We start from the raw sequence: 25,921 nt of genomic DNA, 5'->3' as shown, positions 1-25,921 counted from the left end.
GATATTGAATCCTTTCCCCTTTCCCTTTCAGCTTCCTTTTTACTAATCACCTCATTTTTGAAAAGTTTCTTTTTTTGAAGTGAACTGTAACTGTCTTGGCGTTCCTCATTTTACAGAGGGGTAAAATGACAAAGGAGAAAAGAGAATACACCAGGAGGAAGGTGACCAAAGTCTATCTAAATAAAAAACGTCTTTAACTGAAAAACTGCAGCACTCTGGTGTCAGGTCTCTTGTTTCTGTGTCAGGGGTCAGACAGAGACCTCTGATATAAAGCTGTCCCTGTAATCCCCATGTCTGTTTGTGTGTGTGGGGGTGTTATGGGTTTGTTCTGTTTTTGTTTGTTTTTATTATATATTATGTGTTTTTATTTTGTATTTTTATGCTGTGAACCACCCTGAGATCCTCAGACAAATAAATAAAATGTAGGACACAGCTTGTGTCCTAAAAGGATATTTTGTGAAGTTTAAAACTGAGTGGCTGGTTTCTTGTTCAGTCCTGTTACTCTTGTCCTTTCTATATTGCCCTAATGTCATCAGTACAGAAGCAGTTTTCTCTGTTCAGTCAGCAAATATGTTGGTCTAGTATAGGGGTAGGCAACCTAAGGCCTGGGGGCCTGGATGCGGCCCAATCGCCTTTTCAATCCGGCCCGCAGACAGTCTAGGAATCAGCATGTTTTTACATGAGTAGAATGTGTGCTTTTGTTTAAAATGCATCTTTGGGTTATTTGTGGGGCATAGGAATTCATTCACTCTCCCCCCAAATATAGTCCAGCCTACCACATGGTCTGAGGGACGGTGGACTGGCCCACTGCTGAAAAAGGTTGCTGACGCCTGGTCTAGTAGTTACAGTGGTACCTCAGGTTACATATGCTTCAGGTTACATACGCTTCAGGTTACAGACTCCGCTAACCCAGAGATAGTACCTTGGGTTAAGAACTTCGCTTCAGGATTAGATCAGAAATCATGCTTTGGCGGCGCGGCGGCAGCAGGAGGCCCCATTAGCTAAAGTGGTGCTTCATGTTAAGAACAGTTTCAGGTTAAGAACGGACCTCCGGAACGAATTAAGTACTTAACCCAAGGTACCACTGTATTCCTCAACAGAGGCAGGAAGCTATCTTACAGCAAGTCAAACTGCTTGTCTGTCTAGTCCAGCTGCGTGACTGGTAGTGGCTCTTCAGAGTATTGGGCAGAGGTATCTCCTGTGCTTTCATCCTTTTGTTACCTTCTTCCCTTGCTAAGGATCTTATTTCAATTAAGGATGCCATGTGCAGGTGGCATCTGTATTCAGTAGTGCTACCTTCCTAAATGTAGCCTGCTCCATGATGTAAAAAGGGGTAGTATTTATATCAAGGACACATTGGCACTCTTTGTCTACACAAAGCTGTATCTTACACTCTGAGCCAATGGTAACATATGTTTCCATTTTCAATTTCTTCTAACTTTGTCTCCTGGACATTTTAATGATATTCTAAGCTCTAAAACAAGACTTAGATGTCAGAGGAATATTCAAATGGAATTTCTCAAATTATATTCCTCTTATCCATTTTTAATGCTGCATCAGAATATCATGGCTGTATCCTCAGTTGAGGGTGAATGTGAAATGCTACCTGACTAATCTCCTTGTGCTGCCACTACTTATTAACTCTGAGAATTGTGTTTAGTGCATTTGCCCATTTTCCTATACATGGCTGAAAGGTAGTGCATTTTGTGACAGGTGACTGAGTAAGCCATTTTCCCCTTTATGGGAAAGATTTAGAAGACTGCAAACTCTGTAATCAATCCTATTTTTTTTTAATTACGGTACTTTGGCAGACTTGGATTGGGGCCAACGGTCTGTAGACCATGGCTGGTCTTGATAGCCAGTCCATGGTAGTTCTTTCCCATTCTTCCCACTTCTTCAATCCAGTGTCAGATGTCTAAAAAGCAGCAAGAAGTCTTGCAGTGTTGTTTCCAAGATTCAGCACCCAATTCTTCAGGTGCCTGAACACATGTGGGGATGTTCCTGATTTCACCCTGGCAACAAGCAGTCCTGCTGCTTATTTAGTGTCTCTGGAGTATAAAGTGAAGACACAGCACTTCTATAGGCTCAGGGAAAGGGTTGGGAACTGCTTGATTCTGTGCATTAGCTAAACAAAAGCTTCATTTGCCAGTGATGAAGTGTATTTGCAGATCTGTGTTCAAGATGAGCATCTTTACATAGGGCCATAGGCCCAAGGCTTGAGGATACCAAGAGGGGATTTTTTTTTTACTTTGAACGTTGAATATGTATGCGCACACACACACCTTGCCCATGGAGAATAATAAAGATAGGAAGGTTCATTTGCTCAAAATGCCTTGTGTGTCTATATATTGTTGCTTGCATGCATGGTAGCTTAATGCATTCACTTGCCTTTATGTTGACTTAACCAACTCCTACCTTTTCCTGTACCTGTATTGTCATGCGGTCAATTTAGAAACCTGTTGCTTTAAGAGGACTCACAGACTTGTACTTTGTGTTCTCTTTACTCCCCACAAGCAGATTCCATTCTTCTCCTTCCTGGCTTTCTTTCACCATAATAATAATAATAATAATAATAATAATAATAATAATAATAATTTATTTATACCCCGCCCATCTGGCTGGGCCTCCCCAGCCACTCTGGGCGGCTTCCATAGAAAGCAAAAATACAGTAAAATATCACACGTTAAAAACCTCCCTGAACAGGGCTGCCTTAAGATGTCTTCTGAATGTCAGGTAGTTGTTTATCGCTTTGACATCTGCTGGAAGGGCGTTCTACAGGGCGGGCGCCACTACCGAGAAGGCCCTCTGCCTGGTTCCCTGTAGCTTTGCCTCTCACAATGAGGGAACCACCAGAAGGCGCTCGGCACTGGACCTCAGCATCCGGGCAGAATGATGGGGGTGGAGACGCTCCTTCAGGTATACTGGACCGAGGCCGTTTAGGGCTTTAAAGGTCAGCACCAACACTTTGAATTGTGCTTGGAAACGTACTGGGAGCCAATGTAGGTCTTTCAAGACCAGTGTTATATGGTCTTGGCGGCCGCCCCCCATCACCAGTCTAGCTGCCGCATTCTGGATTAGTTGTAGTTTCCGAGTCACCTTCAAAGGTAGCCCCACGTAGAGTGCATTGCAGTAGTCCAAGCGGGAGATAACCAGAGCATGCACCACTCTGGCGAGACAGTCCGCAGGCAGATAGGGTCTCAGCCTATATACCAGATGGAGCTGGTAAACAGCTGCCCTGGACACAGATTTGACCTGTGCCTCCATGGACAGCTGTGAGTCCAAAATGACTCCCAGGCTGCGCACCTGGTCCTTCAGGGGCACAGTTACCCCATTCAGGACCAGGGAGTCCTCCACACCTGCCCGCCTCCTGTCCCCCAAAAACAGTACTTCTGTCTTGTCAGGATTCAACCTCAATCTGTTAGCCGCCATCCATCCTCCAACCGCCTCCAGACACTCACACAGGACCTTCACCGCCTTCACTGGTTCTGATTTAAAAGAGAGGTAGAGCTGGGTATCATCCACATACTGGTGAACACCCAGCCCAAACCTCCTGATGATCTCTCCCAGCGGCTGCATGTAAATGTTGAAAAGCATGGGGGAGAGGACAGAACCCTGAGGCACCCCACAAGTGAGAGCCCAGGGGTCTGAACACTCATCCCCCACCACCACTTTCTGAACACGGTCCAGGAGGAAGGAGCAGAACCACTGTATGACAGTGCCCCCAGCTCCCAGCCCCTCAAGACGGTCCAGAAGGATGTTATGGTCGATGGTATCAAACGCCGCTGAGAGATCCAGCAGAACTAGGAAACAGCTCTCACCTTTGTCCCTAGCCCGCCGAAGATCATCAACCAGTGCGACCAAGGCAGTTTCAGTCCCATGATGAGGCCTGAATCCCGACTGGAAGAGATCCAAATGGTCCGCTTCTTCCAGGCGTGCCTGGAGTTGTTTGGCCACCGCTCGCTCAATCACCTTGCCCAAGAATGGAAGATTTCCCATAGTTCACAATGGGTGGAATCAGGCAAAGTGTGTTTGGTACTAACCTGGATTATATTTGATTGGGTCCCGAAACATCAATGTGTAGTATCTGCTTAGTATTTGCAGTCTCTGATATATATAATCTACTCATTTCTGAGGAAGTTTCTACATTTTTAAGGAAAATGTAACTTGTGAGCCCCAGTACATATGCACACGTTTCAGCTTGCAAGCCTTTTCATTTATGTGGATGGTGACACAGGCCTATTGGAAAAGTTTGCAAGCAGCAAAGAAGTGTTGGATTGGTAATTGGCTTGTTAGTGATGTGCGAAAACTTGCAAGTTTTACAGTAATGAATATAACCTTGAATTTCTCAGCTATTTGTCAGCCTGTATGTTCCTGTGAAATAGTCTTTTGGGAAAATGGAGTGCTACATGGAGAAGTCTCAGAATGGATTTATTTTTAAACGGCATTCAAAAGATGTTTTGTTCTTGAATAGCATCTTCTATTTGAGCATGCACTATTCTCCAAAAAGAAGAACCAGGAGAGTAACTGGTGGAGCAAAACCCAGTCAGTTTGGGCTTCAATTTAGTTCAACTTCATATTGCAAAATGTTGGAAAGAGTCTTGCTTTTGTGCTAGTTTTCTGCATGTCCGTACTAAAACACAACTGCTAAATACTTTGACTTCTATAATGTAATATATAAAACAGAAATAAATTGCACCAATGCAGCGTGTGTTATTGGTACATTTCTGCCCACAATAAGATATCAAATAATTGTGATACTTCTAAAATTTCATTGACAGAATAAAATAGTTGCAGCTGAAGGACTGGCTCAGGATATATATATATATATATATATATATAGTTCTTGACTTTTGTACCTCTAAACCATTGGGTAACTAACAAATGCAAACTTTTGAATTGGGTTCTGTGACTGAAGTCTATGTCTTGATCAGAGTACAGTTGAACACATCATATGATATAATTCACTGTATTTCATTCTGATCAGAGAAGAGGCTGGGTTGTCTTGCATTTGACTTGTAATATGTGAAATATGTATTTTTGACATCAGAAACCAATTTTAATGTTTTTCCATTCTAGGCTTTCGTTACAACTGCACAGTGCATGGTCGTGGAAAAGAATTTAGGCTTTAGTCCTGGAAGACAACTATCTATCATGTGCTAGGATACAAAGTTTGTGGATACTTTTACTTGTGTGCTTCTGGATTATAAAGAAGGAAAGTGAAAATGGGGAGGAAGAAAATACAGATCACAAGAATAATGGACGAACGGAACAGACAGGTGAGAAATAATAATGTTAAGCAAAGGTGGTCATTTCATATGGCTTCCCAATAGCAGAGTCCTCCTCATCTCCTTTTCCTCTTGTGCCATATCTATTAGATTGTAAGCCTGTTTGGAGATTTGTCTTACTTTTATTGATCTTATGCAGTATAAGGTGCTATGGAAGGTTTTTTGGCTGAAGAATTGGGATAAAATGCTTTAAGTAAGTAATTGTGTCATTAATTTGCCAATAACTTGATTTAACAGCATCTGGCTCTACACACTTTGTTGACAGAGCAGATACTGTTTGAGTGATGTGTGAGTCTTGTGACCAAACGACCAATAAGAAAAAGTATAAAATATAGAATAATAACTAAGATCTCACAATCCTAGCAGTTCTAAGCCATGACAACATTTAGATCAGTGATGGCCAAACTTGCTCCTCCAGCTGTTTTGGGACTACAATTCCCATCATCCCTGACCACTGGTCCTGTTAGCTAGGGATGATGGGAGTTGTAGTCCCAAAACAGTTGGAGGGCCAAGTTTGGCCATAATTGATTTAGATATTTTCTACTAGCTTCGTAAATTGCATCTGCCTAATATTGTTTTTTAATTGGTTGGCCTCTTTTGTTGTCTGCTTCCCACCCCCAACATATTAATCTGGCAAAATTCCATTGACACGGATACAAATTTCCATTGACACGGATATACCAGTCTATAAGAGAGGCTCCAAAGCGGGCCCTAGTACTCTTTTCACTCAAAGTTTACTACCAAAAAGAGGTTTATGCCAGCTTCCTGTTGAAACTATCAACACTTACTGACTTAAGGGGGTGGTGGTGGCAAAATCTATTGGCAAAATCAAAAACAAACTTGTATCTTTTATGGGGGGAAGCCCCCAGCATCTAGCAGTAAATCAGCATTTTAACTGTATTTGTTCAGTAAGATGAATACAATAGTAAGGAAACTTTTCATGTTTTCAGCCAGTTCTTGTTTAGAAATATACTATTGCTATTATTTAGCTGTACTTTTATTATGTGTGTTCCTTTACAGACACAAGATAGTGGCAGCGCTATCTGTCTTAAGCTATTATTACTAAGTACATAGTGAGGGAAGTCTTAAAACATTCCTCTTCAGATAGGATTATACCTCAGCTCTATTTTTTTTTTTTTATAATAATTTTTATTGATTTTACAACATAAAGAAAAAACAAAACAAACATAATGCGACTTCCCCAAACCTCCCCTTCCCTGCATCCAAATTTCAAAATTTTTAGCAATTCTTCATCCCATTTTTATATTTAATTCTCTTTAAAAAGAGTTTCTGCTTTATAAATTTCGATTTATAGCTGTAATTCTTAGTGTCCAATCCCCTGACATCTTAACATTCCGAAATTTTACAACAATTTTTAAGATAGATTTTAAATTTTTTCCAGTCCTCCTCCACTGTCTCTTTCTTCTGGTCACGGATTCTGCCGGTCATCTCTGCCAGTCCCATAAATTCAGTCACCTTGGTCTGCCATTCTTCCAGAGTAGGTAATTCTTTAGTCTTCCAATACTTCGCCAAAAGGATTCTTGCTGCTGTTGTTGCGTACATAAAAAAGGTCCTATCTTTCTTTGGTACCAATTGGCCGACCATGCCCAAGAGAAAAGCCTCCGGTTTCTTTACAAATGTCCACTTAAGGATTTTCTTAATTTCATTATAGATCATTTCCCAGTAGGCCTTAATCTTTGGGCAGGTCCACCAAAGGTGATAAAAAGTTCCTTCACATTCATTACACTTCCAGCAATTGTTATTGGGCAAATGATATATCTTTGCAAGCTTGACTGGGGTCATGTACCACCTATAGATCATTTTCATTATGTTCTCTTTCAGGGCACTACATGCCGTAAATTTAATACCTGTGGTCCATAACTGCTCCCAGTCAGCAAACATAATATCATGACCAATATCTTGTGCCCACTTAATCATGGCTGATTTAACCGTTTCATCTTGTGTGTTCCATTTTAGCAGCAGATTATACATTCTAGACAAATTCTTAGTATTGGGTTCTAGCAATTCTGTTTCTAGCTTTGACCTCTCCTTCTGAAATCCTAGTTTCCTGTCCTGCTTAAAAGTTTCATTAATCTGGTAATAATGTAACCAATCTCGGACTTTAGGTTTCAATTTCTCAAAACTCTGTAGTTTCAACTTTTCACCATCATATTCTATAATTTCACAATATTTTGGCCAGTCTGTATCCATGTTCAATCTTTTTACCGCCTTAGCTTCCATTGGTGACAGCCACCTGGGGGTTTTACTTTCAAACAAATCTTTATATCGATTCCATACATTATACAATGCTTTCCTAATAATATGATTTTTAAAATTTCTGTGTACCTTTACCTTGTCATACCATAAATATGCATGCCAACCAAAACTATTATCATAACCTTCCAGGTCCAGAATATCTGTATTCTCAAGAAGTAGCCATGGTTTCAGCCAGCAAAAAGCTGCTGCTTCATAATAAAGTTTTAGGTCCGGCAGGGCAAAGCCCCCTCTATCCTTTGCATCAGTCAAAATCTTGAATTTAATTCTGGGTTTTTTGCCCTGCCAGACAAATTTAGATATATCTTTCTGCCACTTCTTGAAACAGTCCATCTTATCTAAAATTTGCAATGTCTGGAACAAAAACAACAATCTCGGCAATACATTCATCTTAATTACAGCAATTCGGCCTAACAAGGAAAGTCTCAATCTTGACCATATATCGAAATCTTTCTTCACTTCAGCCCAGCATTTCTCATAATTATCTTTAAATAGATTCACATTCTTAGATGTTAAGTTCACCCCCAGATATTTTACCTTTTTAGTAATTTCCAAACCCGTTTCTCTTTGAAAACTATCTTTTTCCCCCACCGTGAGATTTTTTTCCAACACCTTTGTCTTGTGTTTATTCAATTTAAAACCTGCTACCTGACCAAATATTTCAATAAGTTCCAAAACTCTTTTTGTGCTAGTTTCTGGCTGTTGTAGTGTCAAAACTAGGTCATCTGCAAATGCTCTTAGCTTATAATGTTTAGTTCCGACCTGTATACCTTTAACCAGCTGGTCTCTTCTAATCATGTTAAGGAAAACCTCCAGTACCGATATAAACAATAGAGGGGAAATTGGGCATCCCTGTCGTGTCCCTTTCTCTATTGGAATTTCATCCATAACCATACCATTTACAATAAGTTTGGCCTTTTGCTCAGAATAAATTGCACTTATACCATTTTCAAAGTTCTTGCCTACCCCCATTCCTTGGAGATTCCTCTTCATAAAACTCCAACAAATATTGTCAAAGGCTTTCTCTGCATCCACAAAAATCAAAACAGCTTTTCTATTTATGTCAGTTTCCAAAAGTTCTAGAATATCTATAATATTCCTCACATTGTCTGACAAATGCCTGCCTGGTAGAAAGCCTGTTTGGTCCCTGTGAATCTCCTCTAACAGCACTTTTTTGAATCTTTTTGCTAGAATGTCTGCAAAAATTTTATAATCCACGTTCAAAAGTGATATAGGGCGGTAATTCTTGACTTGATGTTTCTCAGTTTCTGTCTTTGGTATAAGTGAGATGAATGCTTCCTTCCACGATTCGGGAGCCTTTTTCCCCTCCAAAATTTGGTTGCAGACTTCTTTCAATGGTTGTATTAACCAATCCTTCAATACTTTATAATATCTCGCAGTTAATCCATCTGGCCCTGGTGATTTTCCCAGCTTCATATCCTGGATGGCACTCTCTATTTCTTGGTCTGTAATTTTCTCGTTTAAACTCCTTCTGTTGTTTTCAGAGATTTTTGATAGTCCGTATTTTCCAATAAATTCTTCTATCTCCTGTTCATTTTTTGGCCCTTGTTTGTATAATTTCTTAAAGAAACTTTGAAAACAATTACTTATCTCATTTGGTTTATTAATAGACTTCCCATCTACTTCGAGTGATGTCACTGTGTTCAATTTTTGTCTCTTTTTCAGTTGCCAAGACAGTAGCTTCCCACATTTATCTGCAGATTCAAAAGTCTTTTGTCTCATTTGTTTAATTTTCCATTCTATTTCCTGGTTCGTCAATTCCATATATTGTGTTTGATAAAATTTTATTTCTCTTAATATCTCCTGAGATTTAGGCTTAGATCTCAATTTCTTCTCCCCTTCTTTTATTAGATTCCAAATTTTCTCTTTCTTCTCATTCTGCTTTTTCCTCTTTATTGAATTCTGTTGTATTAGGAAGCCACGCATCACGGCTTTACTTGCGTCCCAAATGATTCTTTTTTCTGTGTCTGATCTCAAATTGATCTCGAAGTAGTCTTTAAGTGTTTCTTGGGCCTTTTTGCAAATTTCCCCATCTCCAAAGAGAGTGTCATTCATTCTCCATCTAAAGGTTCCAGCTGTTGTCAGTTTCATTTCCATCTTGACAGCATTATGGTCAGAGCAGGTCTTTGGGCAGATTTCTGTTTTTTTAACCTTTGATGCCAGATTACTAGAAATCCATATTTGATCAATTCTAGTCCATGTCATTTTTGCTTCAGAGAAGAAAGTCCCCTCCCTTTCCAGAGGGTTCCTAGTTCTCCAAATATCGATCAGATCCATAGTGTCAGTCAGGTCAAAAAAAGTCTTTGGTAGTCTTCCGTCATTAGATATTGTTTGTCTTTGGGCCTTATCCATGTTTGTAGAGACGACTCCATTCATGTCACCCATCATTATAATTTTAAAGTCCAAAAAGTCCATTAAAGTCTCATGCAACTTCTTAAAGAATTCAGCCTTCCCCTCATTTGGTGCATAAACTCCGACAATCAATATTTTTTCTCCATAAATTTGGATTTCCACTGCCAGGTATCTTCCTTGGTCATCCTTAAAGATCAATTTTGGTTCAAATTTTTCCTTGACATAAATCACAACTCCTCTTTTCTTGACTCTATCTGATGATATAAATTCTTGTCCTAATCTCTTGTTTGTTAAAAGTTTTCTATGTATCCTGGCAATGTGAGTTTCTTGTAAACAGATTACGTCTAGATGTTCCTTCTTTAATAAATGAAATACTTGGCCCCTTTTTCGAGGGTGGTTCAAACCATTGCAGTTCCAACTAAAGAGTTGCAGAGACATTTTGGTTACTGGGTAGACCTTCCACCGACTGCACCAAGTTGTTGTTCCTCCTCGGTCGGTGCTCGGTTCAATCCAAATGATAGATTTGAGATGTCCGGTACTTCCTCCTCGCTGACAGTTCCTTTCTGAAGATCCTCTTGATTTCTTTCCAAAAAGATCTCTTTATCCTGGTTTGTTTTTATTTTAATTTTCTTCCCTTTGTAGCTAAAGGACAGCCCTTGTGGAAATTCCCACCTAAATGGGATGTTATTCTTCTTAAGTAGATCAACTAGTTCTTTAAATTGAGATCTAACCTCCAAAAAGTATTTAGGAATATCCTTGAAGATTTGAATCTGAGAATTTTTAATGACCAAGGCCTTCTGGAAATGTAGGTTCAATATTTTGTCTCTTTGTTCCTTTGATCCTAAGGTAATTAAACAATCTCTTGGCTTCTTCCCTTGCTTCCTGCCAATCCGAAAGGCTGAGGTTATCATAAATTCATCTTCCTCTCCATCTAACTCATCATTCCAGAAGTCTTGAAATTTGTCTGTAAGGAATTCCCCGAGCTTGTCCTCTTCCTCTTCTGGAACCAGTCTTAATTTCAGATTCTTACTTTTCCTTTCCAGTTCTAGTAGGGCTAATGCTGAATCATGTTCATGTACTTTTTTTACAATAGGCGCAAACTTTCCTTTGGTTTCTTCAGCAGTGGACCTAGCACTCTCAGCTATTTTCCTTGTTTCCGTAGATTCTTGAACCAAACGGTTTATAGAATCTGTATTAGATGAAATTGTTGTTGTATTCAGGTCTAGTCTTGTTGTCAACTCCGTCAATTTCTTTGAGTTCTCTGTAGACTGTTTAGTGAGTTCTGCAGATTGCTTGGTAAGTACTTCTAGTGACTGATTTATTTTAAGCAGGGCCTGTGTCATTGACTCCATTGATGCTGCTGTTATTTTTTCTTGTGCAGCTGCTGCTCCTGATAAGGAGCCTCTTTTTTGAGCTTGTTTTTGAGCCTGCTTTGTTTTACTTCTTGTTGAAATCTCTTCTGGCGGGTTGCTCATAACTCAAGGTCATTCACACAGGAAAGTTGCAAGTGGAAAATCCCACTGGATACTCCGTAATGTAGCTAAAGCCCTCTAGAGGAGGAAATTGTAACCATCCAAAGGCACCCAGAACAAAGAAACAGAAAGTCCAAAGGCAAAAGTCCCATTAAAAGTCTTTAGTTTGTAGCACTTTACTGTTAAAATTGTAATCCACCAAAGTCCCGAGTATGTTTCAAAATAAGTCTTATTTTGTAGCCGCTGTCCTTTGACAGCTCACTTGACAGTTCCTTTTTTCAGGCGATCGCTGCTCCGGCAGCCTGACCAGAAGTGTCAGCAGCAGAGGTTTCTTATTCCTTATCCCTTTCTTTTGCAGGTTAAATTAATTCTGTTTCCTCCCCCCCTTCTCCTGCACTACAGGGGGGAGATCCTTTCGATGTCTGGTTTAATAAGAGTTAAGAGGAAAGTCCGTTTAATCACAGCTCAGTCTTTCATTGCTCCGTTAATCATGCAGATCCGGGAGGCTGACTTCCTTAATTTTTGCCTTCCCGTTTTCAGCCAAATCTTCTAGATTTTTAAGTCCCGTTTTTAATTTTGCGTTCTTACTCACGGGTATTGTCGTTGCCAATCTTTAGTTTCAGAAAGGAATCGGCGCTCTCCGTTAATGGCGACGCGGCTTCACTCCGTAAGCTGGGTAGCGATCCTCAGCACCGCGCTCACCCCGATGCCGCTCCGGAGCCTTTAAAAAGGCTCTTTCACGATGCCGGGGGGGCGCAAAGGTGCCCACCGAATCTCCTTGCTCACAGGCTTCAGCGCCTGTGATTTTAGGGGTCCCCCGCTTGCCGTAGCGGGTAAGACCCGAACTTACGGAGCAGTCCTGCCTCGGAGCTCGAGGCTAGGACCGCCATCAAACGCTGGCGCCGACCGGAAGTCTCAGCTCTATCCTGTATACAAAGTAACTGATACTCTGGGGGATTATAATTAACATGAGACTGTCATTGTAGTGGTAATTACAAACTCTTATCTGCCTGAATGAGCTGTAGGCCATTTATATAATTGAGCTAGATGGAATAAATGGTTGTAACTGGGCTATCAAAGGGACTTAGTGTCAGCATCATCAAATAGTCTTCTTTGTTAACAATTAAGAGAGAACCTTTCCCCATAAGAGAACTTTTCCCCATGAATTAGGTCTGTGACCTTATAAGAATTTTTTGTTATGTTTTTGCAACATTAGATTCTGTAAACATATTAAAGCCCCTGACGGACTTAATAAAACACTGAGAAGGCCTGCCCTTCACTGTTGTGCAAAGTTGAAATCATTTTATGCTTTCTCAAATGCATTGTTCTGGTTTTAGATGTTTTTATAGCAAAAGAGGAAAAATGGGCTGTTCACTTGAAGCTTGGGTACAGCGGTTCCACTTACGATTCAGTCTAAGATGGATTGCTTTAATGTGGGCAAATCCCCATACAGTGTCAGTGAAATGGTTGGGTATGAAATACACGTGGGTGGGCTGAGATTAACTACTTGTCCTGAAGAAGTAACTGCTTGTCCTGAAGAAGAAAGCTGCACTTGAGGACACCCTTATAAGTTACTCAGTGGGTGGGTGACATCCACTGCTTTTCTTATCTAGACTGTTCCTTCTCTCCACCCTACCAGTTGCTTATCATCTCCCCTACTAATCTAACCCCACCACTGGAGCATTTGTTAGGGTGTTTAATGAGACACCCAGGTCTATATACTGTATTGGCTCAGATATAAGCCTCACCTGAATATAAGCCGCACCTTTAAAATTCAAGGGGAGAAAAGAAAAAAAGACAATACCCAAATATAAGCAGCTCCCTTAAAATTCAGCAGGCACTCACACCCTTTCTGTTTTACCGTATGTTTGTTTCAGCAGTGATATCGTAAATGCCAGTTTTTGTAAGGTCATGAATTTAAGCCACACTTTAACTTTTCATGGTCAGAATTTTGAAAAAAAAAAAAGGGGAGCCTTATATTCAGGTACTGCCTGCTTTATACTTTGAGCCAAGTTGATGGTTTTGCTGTGAGACCAGGGTACTTTGATGAGTTCCTCCCTGGATCATATTAAATTAATCTTTAAGATCTTATGAGGAGATCCTGCTGTTTGATGACTAGTGGATTGTCACTTGAAAATGACTTTATCAGTGACAGCACCCCCCATGGTCTCTCTCAGGTAATTTGTCAGGTGGTGACAGGAATGATTTTTAAAAGCCTTTTGAAAATTTAACTTTACGCATACTTCTCTGGACTCTTGATGCTTACATTTAAAATTTTTATTTAGTATACTGCTCAGGTTTATTTGTGATACACAATTGTCTATTTTCTTGTTTTTATTTTATTTTTTAGGTGATTTTATTGAATGTTGTTGGCATTCTTACTGTTGCAAACCATTTATGAACTTTTATTAAGAGATATGCATGGATTATCATTTTGTTCAAATGGTAACTTTATAACACACGGAAACCAAGTTGTGTATAGCTTGTTACCATGTAGTTAGAAGTCACGGGATAAGCCTCAATTTATTGAGAATAGTCACAGAGCAGGGGTGTGTCTGAAGAACTTGTCACTATGTGATTATGTTGTTATTTTGCCACAATGGAGTGTGTTTTTCCCTGTGAGACATAAGTTATGTGATTGGCTCACAGTTGCTGCCCAAACTATGCAGTTTTCTAAAGGCAATTTGAAGCAACTGGCATCCTGTAAGGGTAAAATGAGAAGGTGGGAGGAGAGCCATGTGCTCTTAGATGGATTAAAAATGTAATGTCTTTTTGGCGCTGAGCAATATATGGATATAGAACTAGATAATACATTTTGGTAAATTTCCTTGTCTGCTATGTGAAGCAAAAGAGAAATTGGAGTTTGGAAGAAGTTTGTTGCAATTATTGTGAGGGCCAGTTAACTGGGTTAGTGCAATTGCAGGGGGAATACTTTTCACATGTCTCCTCTGTATCTTTACAGTCTGACCCTTAAGTATAGTAGTAGTTGTCCATTTCATTGCGTAATACCTACCCTAAGTAACAGCAAAAGTACATTTGTTGCATTTCATTTTGTTTCAGCATTTGAAATGGTCTAATTTCAACTCTCCTTGGGCTGACCTTTTACATAAGCATAGTCTGTGTTAATAAACTTCTTATTTACATCTATATACCTTTTCTATGCTGCAAGCAGTTTTACATAAAAATATCACAGAACATTTAAATACGGCAATTAAACATAAGATGCCAAAATCAAAAAGCTTGTGAAACTTTGTAAACATCAAATGAACTTGGAACTGCCTATTAATTGCCTCCAGAAGCCTTCTGAAATAAGTCTTGTAATCTCTGCAAAAGGTCCTAAGCAAAGAGGTGTATTTGACCTTATAGCAGATGTCTTTACTTCAAAACTGATGAACTGTCCAGGCAGCTCAAGGGAGAAATGATCTTCCAGGTTATTCTCCATCATTGAAGGAGTTCAAAATAAGAACCAGCAGCTTGCACTTGGACCCAGAAATGGCAGATAACTAGTACAGTGGTGCCCCGCAAGACGAATGCCTCACTAGACGAAAGAGTTTTCCGTTTTGGAGGTGATTCGCAAAACGAATTTCCTATGGGCTTGCTTCGCAAGACGAAAATGTCTTGCGAGTTCCTGTGGTTTTTTCCCCCTTCCCCCCCTTTTTTCTAAGCCGCTTATCCGCTAAGCCGAAAAGCCGCTAAAAACCGCTAATAGCGCTAATCTGCTAAGCCGTCAATGGGCTTGCTTCGCAAGACGAAAAAATCGCTAGATGAAGAGACTCGCAGAACGGATTCTTTTCGTCTTGCGAGGCACCACTGTACAGTTCAATTTATTTTTGCTTTCCAGTGTTTGTTAGGTGGTGAGCTACAGCATTCTTCACCTGCATGAGCTTCGGAATAGTTTTCATTGACAATCCCTGCAAAATGCATTACAATAAAGGCAACTCCCATCGTTCATACGGGTTCAGTTCCAAGGGTTATGCATATAAAGCAAAAATCTCAAATAGGTAAAATTGCTTGCAAAGCCATTATTACTCAGATTATAGGTGGGGCATGTGCTTAGTCCCCCTCTATGGAAGGAAGAAATAGCTGCCCTGCAGCTAGGCAGCCCACCTATAAGGCTGCCTGTAAGGGCAGGATCAGAGGTGGGAGGAAGCTGGAAGACCCAAGCAGACCCAGTGCAAAGAGAGTTTTGTAAGTTCGTGGTCTTTCCAGGCAAGTCCTACTTGGCACACCCTGTGTTTAGCTAGTCGTTCAGTGGTTCTGGGAGTGGTTAGGATGCTCTTATGGGAACTCAAATTGTTCTGTGAGTTCTTGTGAGAGCATCCCCACCACTCACAGAGCCACCATTCTGCCAGCCCAAAGAACCCTGCTTCCAGGGTGTACAGAGTGGTACTTGCCCAGGCAGGTTCAGGTTTGTGGAGCAACAGAAGAGAGGAGGAAGGAGACAAGCAGAGAGAGAGAGAAAGCCAAACACATATAGTCATGTGTAATGTGCATAAGATGCAGGTTTATTGCAGTCCCTTCTAGAAGTTACAGAAGTACAGTCATACCTCCGGTTACAGACGCTTCAGGTTGTGTGTTTTCAGGTTGCGCACCGCGCCGAACCTGGAAGTACCAGAACACGTTACTTCTGGGTTTCGGTGCATGCACAGAAGCGCTAAATCGTGCTTTGCGCATGCGTGGAAGCGCCGAATCGCAACCCGCACGTGCGCAGACGTGGCGCTGTCTATGCTTGTTCAGGAACAAAAAAGAGTACCCCCAAGTGTCAAACATGTTCAGATGCAGTGATTACCACCTCATCTATCACAAGCACAATTGATCTCTCCAAACATTGGAATTACCTACCAAGAGCAGCTCTCTCTTTCTGCTGGATGAGCAGATACATGCTTCTATTCAATCTCTGTCCTTAAATTACAGTCTTTTGTTGCTCTGAATGTATACAGAGAAGACCTGCATGTGCACTACTCCCCCAGCCCCGTCCTTTTGAAACTGTGGGAATGATACTGCCTGGGCAGGAATCTCCTCCCCCCCCGCATCATTTTATATCACCAAAGGTTTGTAAGCATGTCCTGTGACCTGCTTCAAAGTAGTCTGAAGTTAGGCAAGAGAGTTCTTACTGCTGCTCGTCCATATTTTACTCCTCACTTACCCAGAGCCTTTGCCATTGTGTTTCACAAAATCTAAGACCACTTGTGAATTTACTGTTTACAAATCTGCCTTTTTTATTTTCTAAAGGGCTTATGGCTTAAGCTCTGTAGCTTCTTGAACAGTTACCTATATGTCCACAATAGTATAGCTTTAGGAATTTTGTACCCCATAAAAATAATTTTTAAAAAAGGAATTTTGTACCCCAAAAACATGTTTTTATCAGCACAAGCACATATACTACTCTAGCAACTTATTCTTGAAAATGGTTAGCAATTGTATGACAACAGTTTTTACTTGAAGAAATCATTTCAGCTTATGGAGCTAATGCAGGCAGCCTAATGGAAAACCCAATTCCATCTGTACTTAGAGCAGTGCTGCTGGTGCATTGACCTAATTGTAAAGCTCATTATCTGAGTCAGATAAAATTATTGAGCTGAGAACAATAACTAAATCATAACTCTTCTGATCAATGCTTATTTAACTTTGAGAATCTTTTGGTCACGGGTTATATGTTATCACTTTTTAAAGGTTGCTGCTCTGAACCAAAACGTAAAACTTTTCCAGTTATTTCATAAGTGCATTTGTGACTGTTGTTATTATTTATTGAATTTATATCATCCTCCTACTCATTTAATCCCCACAACAACCCTGTGAGGTAGGTTAGGTCAAGTGGCAGTGATTAGCCCAAAGTCACTCATTGGCTAAGTGGGATTTGAACACTGCTCTCCCAGATCCTAGTCCAGCTCTCTGAGCACTACACCTCACTGTTTCTCTAAAACTCATAAGAATAAAATGAATACTTCCAAGAAAATCTTGGGTAAGGTATTGATAGATGTTCTGTCCACTGGCAGAATATTGTAATTGGTTTAGAATGAACACCCCTATGTGGTGTCCATGGACAACATGGCACACTCAAAATGCCCCCCTGTATCTGCTGAGGGTGCCCTATCCCCCCCCCCATTTTTAAACTGAGATTTTAAAGCTTTCTCTTGTTGCTGATGTTTAGGTGGGCAGACTGCCTGCTTCTTTTTGTGGGGTGAGGGTTGTTGCTTGCTTTTTGTGAGGGGTTTATTTGTTTTTGCTCGGGAGGTATTTTGCCTATTTTGAAGAAGGGAATCTGAGCATCACCAGTTTTCTTCTAAGAAATGAGTATTTCACAGTGCCTCCAACAGTTTGCTAGATTTCCAGATGTGCTTCTATGCTGCAAAGATTTGGCTTACAATATGTAGGAAGAATTGGTTCTGCTGCTAGAGGCAGGTAGACAGAGTCTGTTCTGTTTTTAGAGCTGCTAACCACATATCACATTCACCTCAGTCATTTCTGTGGGTTTCTTAAATTATGCAGATGAATTCCTGAATAGAACTTTGTAGATTAGACATGCTTAAGCTCTGTCTTTGGCAGCTCTGGATATTCTTTTTCTAGTTACAGTATCTGGTAGACAAACTCCCCACCCCGTGAAGTTTGCCATGAAATAATTTCATCTAGGAATGCATTCCTAACAGGGCTATGTGAACTTCCTTTCTGGATGTGTGCCAGATTTGTGTATATCTATGTACTTTATTTGACTCTTGGTCCCACTTCTTACACACATTTGGCCAATGTCCCAGAAAGAAGCACGAATGAGCACATGGACGGATTCAGATAAAGAACAACTTTATAATGCTTTGGTCTATTCTTCTGCAGTAGAAATTCTGTGTTCCTGTGGGACCAACTTGGTTGTGTTTCTGTGGGAAAAGCCTGAGTCTTGGAGCAGTTTCACACACTAGCTTCTATAATGGAATAGCTTTTAGTAACAACAATAAGGAAGACTATCCTAGATTCTCTACATTCCTTAGATCACTGATGGGAATGTGTGGCCCTCCAGATGTTGGACTACAACTCCCATTATCTCTGACCATCAACTGGCTGAGGCTGATAGGAGTTTTGAGTAGAACTACTTGAAGGGTCGCATGTTCCCAACCCCTTTACTTCAGACAAGTAATATATCTGCTTTGATTAAGAGCACCGTTGAAGCTACGTTACTCCCATGCTTGAAGAACCAAAATGTTCATGAAATGAGGGTGAAAGTTGTGTGTGTTGCCCCTCAAACATTCTGTTTTGTTTTAGTCTCCAGACATTTGCACAATGAATTAGATTAGTTGAAAATCTACTGGGCCTCTGCTTTCTAACCAGGTTTATTGGTTTGTTCTCTGTTCCAGATACTTCCCCCCTCCCAAGTCACACTGACCTTGTTGCACGTCCATCTCAGGAAGTGACAGTCTGGTTATTTATGCCTGTTTTGCTTGGCCAGGATATCCATAGTGAGCTAAATGACTTGGGAGCTCAGGAACTCTCTGCCTGACCTTCCTATAGCATCAAATTGTGGCTGAAGGCATAAACATTTGATGCAGAGTGACAAAGTTCAGTTGGAGGGGGCCAGTTGAGCCGTCTTGAGAGTACACTTGCTTATTTTATTAAACAACATTTATATACCATGTGATTGTAAGAAAATCTCTAATCAATTTACATCAGGGCATGTTGTCTGTAAGCCCATAGGGCAACATAAGTTCCCTCTGGTGTAGTGGGCATTGAATAGTGCCAACAAATTATTGGATCCCCTTTCCTTGTGTAATCATTCACAACCAGGTGGTTACATGGCTTAGCTGGCATAAAACCTAGATGTAACCTTCATGTAACAAGTACGGTATATTACCCTGTATTTAGCTGTTGCTTGAATTTTATGTCCTGGTTTCCCAAATCAGCTTGGAAACCTGGAGTTTTGCTGCTTTTTTATATTATTTTTTTGTATCTTTATTTTTATGTTCAGTTTGGTTATACAGCTTTTGATGTGTTTCATTTATTTTTAATGACTACTTTGTTATGTTTGTAATTATGTAAATCTTTACATATTGTAAGCTGCATTGTTTTAACTATGGAAAGGCGGCATACAAATAAAATGATGATGATGAATTCAAACCTATTTTGCTCATATGTTTAAATGTGGCAATTTGATGGTCCATTTGTAATGAGTGCATACTCACATTGCTTGCCAGTGGGTTTTCTCAAATTCCTTTCTCACTTCTTCTGTCTAGGTGACCTTCACAAAACGGAAGTTTGGATTAATGAAGAAAGCCTATGAACTGAGTGTGCTTTGTGACTGTGAAATAGCACTCATCATTTTTAACAGTTCTAACAAACTCTTTCAATATGCCAGCACGGATATGGACAAAGTTCTACTCAAGTATACAGAATACAACGAACCCCATGAGAGCAGAACCAACTCTGATATTGTCGAGGTAACAAAACTGTAACCATGAGTATCCTCATACCTCATTTAGTTTTAGTAAAGCCAACCATACCCTTCTGGACAGTAACTAAAGTAATTAATTTCAATCAACAGTATTTTAAATGATACATTACTTTATCCAAAGCTCTCCAAGATGGGTAACAAACATGAATAAATCACTGGAGGCTGCTCCTGAAGGAATCTGTCTCATAAGGCATTGCATGGATTTAATTGAAACACAACAAAACCAGGAAGCATCCAAGGATGACAAACAGAAAGGAGAAATATATTGCAAAGATGCCAAATGATCACAAACCCTTCTGTTACAGAAGAGCTTGTATGGCACGAGTTCACTAAGGAATAAGAAAGCAAGCCCTTGATAAAAGCATTCTTGCTGAAATACACTCAGCATATTGAACAATAACATATTCTATCTTCTTGGCATCTTTGAGATATACCGGATATATTTGAGTATAAGCCGACTTTTTCAGCACATTTTTTATGCTGAAAAAGCCCTCCATGGCTTATACTTCAGTGAGGCAGGCGGCGGCGGAGGGACAAGCGGTCCAAAAGGAGCCCTTTCTTGCTACTGGTCCCACTGCCCGCCTGTCGCAAGGGCAGGCACAGGAGCCGCGATTGAGAGAGGTGCTGCGCTGCGCTGTGCCTCTCCCAACCGAGGCTCCTATGCCTGCTCTTGCGAGTGGCAGAGGCGGTGACAGAGGGACAAGCAGCCCTTTCAGGCTGCTCCTTCCTTCTCCTCCGCCTTTGCTGCTGTAGGCGGTGGCAGAGGAGGAACAAGCAGCCCGAAAGCATCCTTTTGGGGCTGCTTGTTCTTCCTCCGCTGCTGCCGCCAACACCAGGTTTGTGGTGTAGTGAACCGAGTCAATAAGTTTTCACAGTTTTTTGTGCTAAAATTAGGTGCCTCGGCTTATATTTGGGTCGGCTTATACTTGAGTATATGCGGTACTTCCCCTTTTTGTTTGTCAATGTATCAGCATTCTTGCCACATTAAAGCTGAATATCCAGGGTTTTTTCTGTTTTTTGCAGGTTGTGTTAGCATCCTTTATTATATATTTAATGATAAAGATAATGAAGAAAACAAAGTAGTTTATATAAAGTATGTACCTCTAGAGAATGAATCTGATTCTTCCTTTCAGAAAACAGGAACTCTGCAAAATCTTGAGTATGGTCTTTGTACAAATATGAGATGAGATTAGCAATAGCTACGTTAGACTAATTTAGTGTCTGCATTGCAGAATAATATATATGTGTTTAAATTAGATTTTTTAAAATCGGTTTTTACAGTATGGTTTTTCCATCCACTCTTCTTTACCCAATCAAATCTAAGGGCATCCTTTAATATGACTCTCTTGCAACCAGGCAATTCCACTAGTTGTCTTTTGCGGAGGAACCATACTCTCATTTCTGCTGAACTACATTTCATTCCAGGTTTACTCCCATAGTTGTACACTTTTATTTTTTGAAGCTTGTGTTTTGTTCTGACTAGTATGTGCATTGTTACTGAAGGAAGCATGTAGTAGTTTGGGATTTTCCTAGTTCTCTGGTCACACATGACCTGACTTATAGCATTGTTTTGGGCTGACTTTATATTAAGGTCCAGCTGATTATGTTGAGTGTTGTCAAACAACTGGAAACTTGCTTATGTTAGCTCCCACCCCCAAGGGGCAGGTTCTTGTGCCCAATCTTGTGCTACATCTCTCTGAAATGCATCTCTTCTCCCCCCCCCCCCAGCTCTAAGCTTGGAGCTGAGGAGAGGAATTCTGCTCCTAACTTGAAGCTGGAGATAGGTGTGTTGACCTGCTTTTGATTCTTTACCTGCTTGGTGCTCAGAGTGCCCTGTTTGGCAGATTCTGTCTCCCATTAGCAGCTCTGAGCTAGAGATAAAGGATGGGGACTCGTTATTGTTCTGCACTTGTACCTGGCAAATACAGAGCCAAATAAATAACCCCAAACTTCAGTTGAACTTCGGAGCTAGGGAGGGGCCATGAATCATTCCTTCTCTGATGTTCCCGGGTTTGGATGAAGCTTTGGGCTCATCTCAGTTGACAGAGCCTCGTTCTCCCCTTGCTGTAGTGTGGGTTGTGTGTTAGATTGTCCAATCCTGAATGTTGTTTAAAAAAAACCCGGTCACAATTTCAAGGACCAGAGACTTTTTAGTTTCCTGCTTTTAGTATCCACACAGATAAGTTGTCATCATGGGGCAAACTACAGTGGTGCCTCGCAAGACGAAAAGAATCCGTTCTGCGAGTCTCTTCGTCTTGCGGTTTTTTCGTCTTGCGAAGCAAGCCCATTAGCAGTTTAGCGGATTAGCGCTATTAGCGCCTTAGGGGATTAGCGGATCAGCTGATAAGCGGCTTAGCGGCTTAGCGGATCAGCTGTTAAGCGGCTTAGCGGATCAGCTGATAAGCGGCTTAGCGGATCAGCTGATAAGCAGCTTAGCGCTTAGAAAAGGGGGGGGGGAGGAAAAAACCCCCGCAGGAACTCGCAAGACATTTTCGTCTTGCGAAGCAAGCCCATAGGAAATTTGTTTTGCGAAGCACCTCCAAAACGGAAAACCCTTTCGTCTAGCGGGTTTTCCGTCTTGCGAGGCATTCGTCTTGCGGGGCACCACTGTAAATTATATGCCATAACACTGGGATGGGAAACCTCTAGCCCTCCAGGTGGTGTTTGACTACAATTCCTATCATCCTGGACCATTGGTCATGCTGGCTTGGGCTTATGGGGGTTGAAGTCCAATAACATCTGAAGGGCAACAGATTCTCCACCCATGCTTTAGTAAGTAAATCCAGTTCTTTTGTTGACTCTAAAATTGGTTACCTTTCATAATTACTAATCACGTTTACAAATAAATCTTTGTTCTCAAGTTCAGTGTACTACTTGTGCAACAGGAATCTACTAACTGTCCAGACCATGAAAATTATTGTATAAAGTTGGGTGGTGTCTCTTCTCAGGCAAGTAGCAAATGGTTTCTGAGGTGAAGATGGGTGGGACACATAATCTTAGTCAACATTCTGAATTGCTCATTTGTAGGTATTCTTCCTTTATTGAGTTGGCAAATACTGTATAGATACTTGTGGATATGCAGAGATGGACAACAGTTCTTGCTGTGCACTAGAGCCTTCTGTACATGGAAGTTTCTTGCCTATGTGTCAGCCAGAAAATTTAGCTGTTACATTCAGGTAACACATGGGTGATTACAGACTGCAATCTGTTTTAACTGTTTTTAAAATTTGTAAATTGTTGTAACCTGCCCTGCGACCTAATGCTAAGAAATCTAAATAATGATGATGGGGATTAATCTGTCCAGTGAGAATCTCTCCTCCCATATGAAATATCTAGAATATTACCCAATGAACTTATATTTATAAGTATCACAGTAGCTTCTTTGACTTCTAGATATATTCCCTTTTGTACCCTGTGTGTCTGACTATCCTTCCCCTCTTTTCACAGTAAAATCTAGACTAGAAGGTTTAGGGTTGGAGTAAATGCATTTACTGTGGGTAAATATGTTTATCCTTTGTGTTGATTCTTTGTAAAAATCAAGGTTACTTTCCTAGTGGAATGGTAGCATTGAAGTGGAAAAGGGCGGGGGGAAATGAGGCCAGCTGATGGATTCCCCCCCCCCTTGCTTGGCCATGGAACCTCTTTATGCTTGCAGCATGCCTTGTGTGGCTGTTCCAGCAAATTATAGTGAGTAGATGAAAATGGAACTAAATTGCAACACTTCATTGACCTTCAGCAGACCTTATTTTATGTAATTGTATAGTTATATTTCACAGTTCATGGCATTGTGCCAGCATCAGGAGCAAACTTGGGTCTGGCACTGGGATAGCCTTCAGTGCTTGCTGCATGGTGCAATTTGTGCAGTGCCATGTGTAATGCAAGGGTTTTTGCAGCAGTGGCAACACTGGATGAGGCAACAAAGAGGTCAGTTTCTGGGTAGTCCTGCTACTTTCCATGCTACAGGTCTGAAGATTCAAGAGAGCAAGAAAATGGCATCATAGGATAAAGTACTAGGTCAGGGGGTTACTCTGAATGCAGGTAGAGCTGGATGGCTCTGCTTTGCTTACCAGGCTCACAGTCGTTCTTGAGCAACCAAGAGAGCAAGTACTGTTTTGTGACTTAACTTAAATCAGATTGTAAGAGAAGGGTGTGAACTACACTGCTGCTTGCAGTATTTGAGATGTATTAAGCAATAGCTAGTATAAATACTCAAATAAAAATAAATACAAACTTTCAGAAGTTTCTAATAAAGTCCTGTAACTTTAAAGTTTATCACTGCTAGAATTTTATTTATCCCACTGCCGTCCTTGGTATGCTTCATTTTTCATCTTGGGAGACCTCCAACAAAGCTTACAAAAATGTAATAAAACACCAAAAATGAAACAAGCAGTATGAAATCGCATGAAAAGCACAAGAGCAGCATCACAAACAGAAATAAAAATATTCAGTGGCACACATACTTTTTCAGCATTCAGAAACCTTCCTTGGATGACTAGATTCCCCCCCCCCCCAAATGCAAGTATACTTCCTTGGGAGGATGTTGTACAGTCATGGCACCACAACTGAAAATGTCCTGTCCCTTGTGCCCACCCCACTCATTTCTGAGTCCAGAGACATGGAGCAAGACCTTGGAAGCAATGACAGGAAGTAGAATTTTCCAAAACTGAAAAAATTCCAGTGGAAATTTTCCATTCCAGAAGTTGGTTAGTAACCACAAATGAAGCCAATGACAAATATTAGCCAAGATGGTTTCAAAATGTTCAGTTTTGTTTGCTAAATACAAGCAAAATAATTATGTTAAATTAGATGACTCTCTAAGCATCAGAACATTTTCTAATGTGATTTACCTGCATAGGAAAAGTTTTCACTTAATTATTTTCCAGAAAAGACACATCAGTCCTCAGATGTTGATGAAAATGTAGGAATAGGTAGATGTATCCTGAAGCAATTCTTCAAATATCCCTGCACCAAACTGCTTAGGACAAGATGAGAACTGTAGTCCTACTACACCTGGAGGGCCATAGGTTGCCCACCCCTGGTTTAGAGCTTAAAGGTTAACACGAGCTTACAGGTTAACACGAGCACCTTGAATTACACCTGGATACAAATCTTTGCTAGTGAATCTGGCATAAAAATCTGACATACGCTGAGAAAATTCCATTTGTAAGTCTTGCCTCATTTTGGACCGGTTGAAATTTTGGACTACTGCTCAAAGGTGACCTTTGAGAGAAGTGTTACACTAGTTGAACCTTCTATGAATGATCTTGACCAGGCCTGCTTTTTCAAGTGTAGAATCCATTAATGGTATCTAAACTCAAGTGCCACTTCAGTTGCAGTGCATTTTAGAGCATCTAAATATCTTTGGAAGTTAACTATCTGGGTTGATTGTGTGATGCATTACAAAAAGCAAGCTACCAAAACTATGTTTACAGTTTAATTTTATTCTTCGAGGATAGTGATACAGCTTTGAAGCTCTGAAATTGCATGTCATTGTCTGCTAGTTCTGTCCTCTTCTATTAAGAGAGCACTTATTCAGTACAGCCCCCTCATTAATTTAAAGTGACATAGTTCAGGCAGTTGTCTAAAACGTGACCTACCTTCTTTTTCGTCCTGTGTGACACTAAACAGCATTTCTGCTAGTCACACATACGGGAAGAAGAACATTTTAATATCTCTCTTAAGTTGAAGTACAATTTTAAAATGTTGCTGTGCTATTCTTGCTTAACCCACTGTGCTTTATCACTGGGCAGGAACAGGTGCAAATGAAATGAGACTCATTCAGCAATTTTTTTTTTGTATTTTTCAATGTTTGAACGTAATTTCCATGTTCTCCTATACACTAGGGCGCAACAGCTCTGTGAAGTGTGCAGTAGTGGCAACAGAAACAGTTACTGAAACAGTTCTCAGTATTGGTTAAAGTTGCTGCTTTTTTGAAGAGCAGTTTAGCATTTAAGCCCTGATCACTCAGTGGCTCTTACTGACTCTGGTAAGTGGAATCTCTCACTTGCCGCATGTGGCAGTTGGAGTTTCCAATTGGCTGAAAGTGACCACTGCTAGAGAGTTAAATTTTCTGCTTTGGAAGC

General features: G+C 40.6%; 1 protein-coding gene across 9 annotated transcripts in view; it reads left to right on the top strand.

Annotated features, from left to right (window-relative positions):
• MEF2A (myocyte enhancer factor 2A) overlaps positions 1 to 25,921 on the top strand; it is a 98,800-nt gene that overhangs the window by 24,575 nt on the left and 48,304 nt on the right. For all 9 annotated transcript variants that reach the window (XM_081839047.1, XM_081839049.1, XM_081839044.1 and 6 more), the window contains 2 exons: positions 5,077 to 5,276; positions 19,621 to 19,824. In XM_081839047.1, the coding sequence (XP_081695173.1) occupies positions 5,223 to 5,276; positions 19,621 to 19,824 (258 nt within the window). In that variant the 5' untranslated portion in view covers positions 5,077 to 5,222. The remainder of the gene's footprint in view (positions 1 to 5,076; positions 5,277 to 19,620; positions 19,825 to 25,921) is intronic.

Source organism: Podarcis erhardii (genome assembly GCF_964252035.2).
Source record: "Podarcis erhardii genome assembly, chromosome: 14".
NCBI lineage: Eukaryota > Metazoa > Chordata > Lepidosauria > Squamata > Lacertidae > Podarcis > Podarcis erhardii.
Note: the sequence above shows the minus strand (reverse complement) of the source record. Positions and strands in the feature narration are given on the sequence as shown.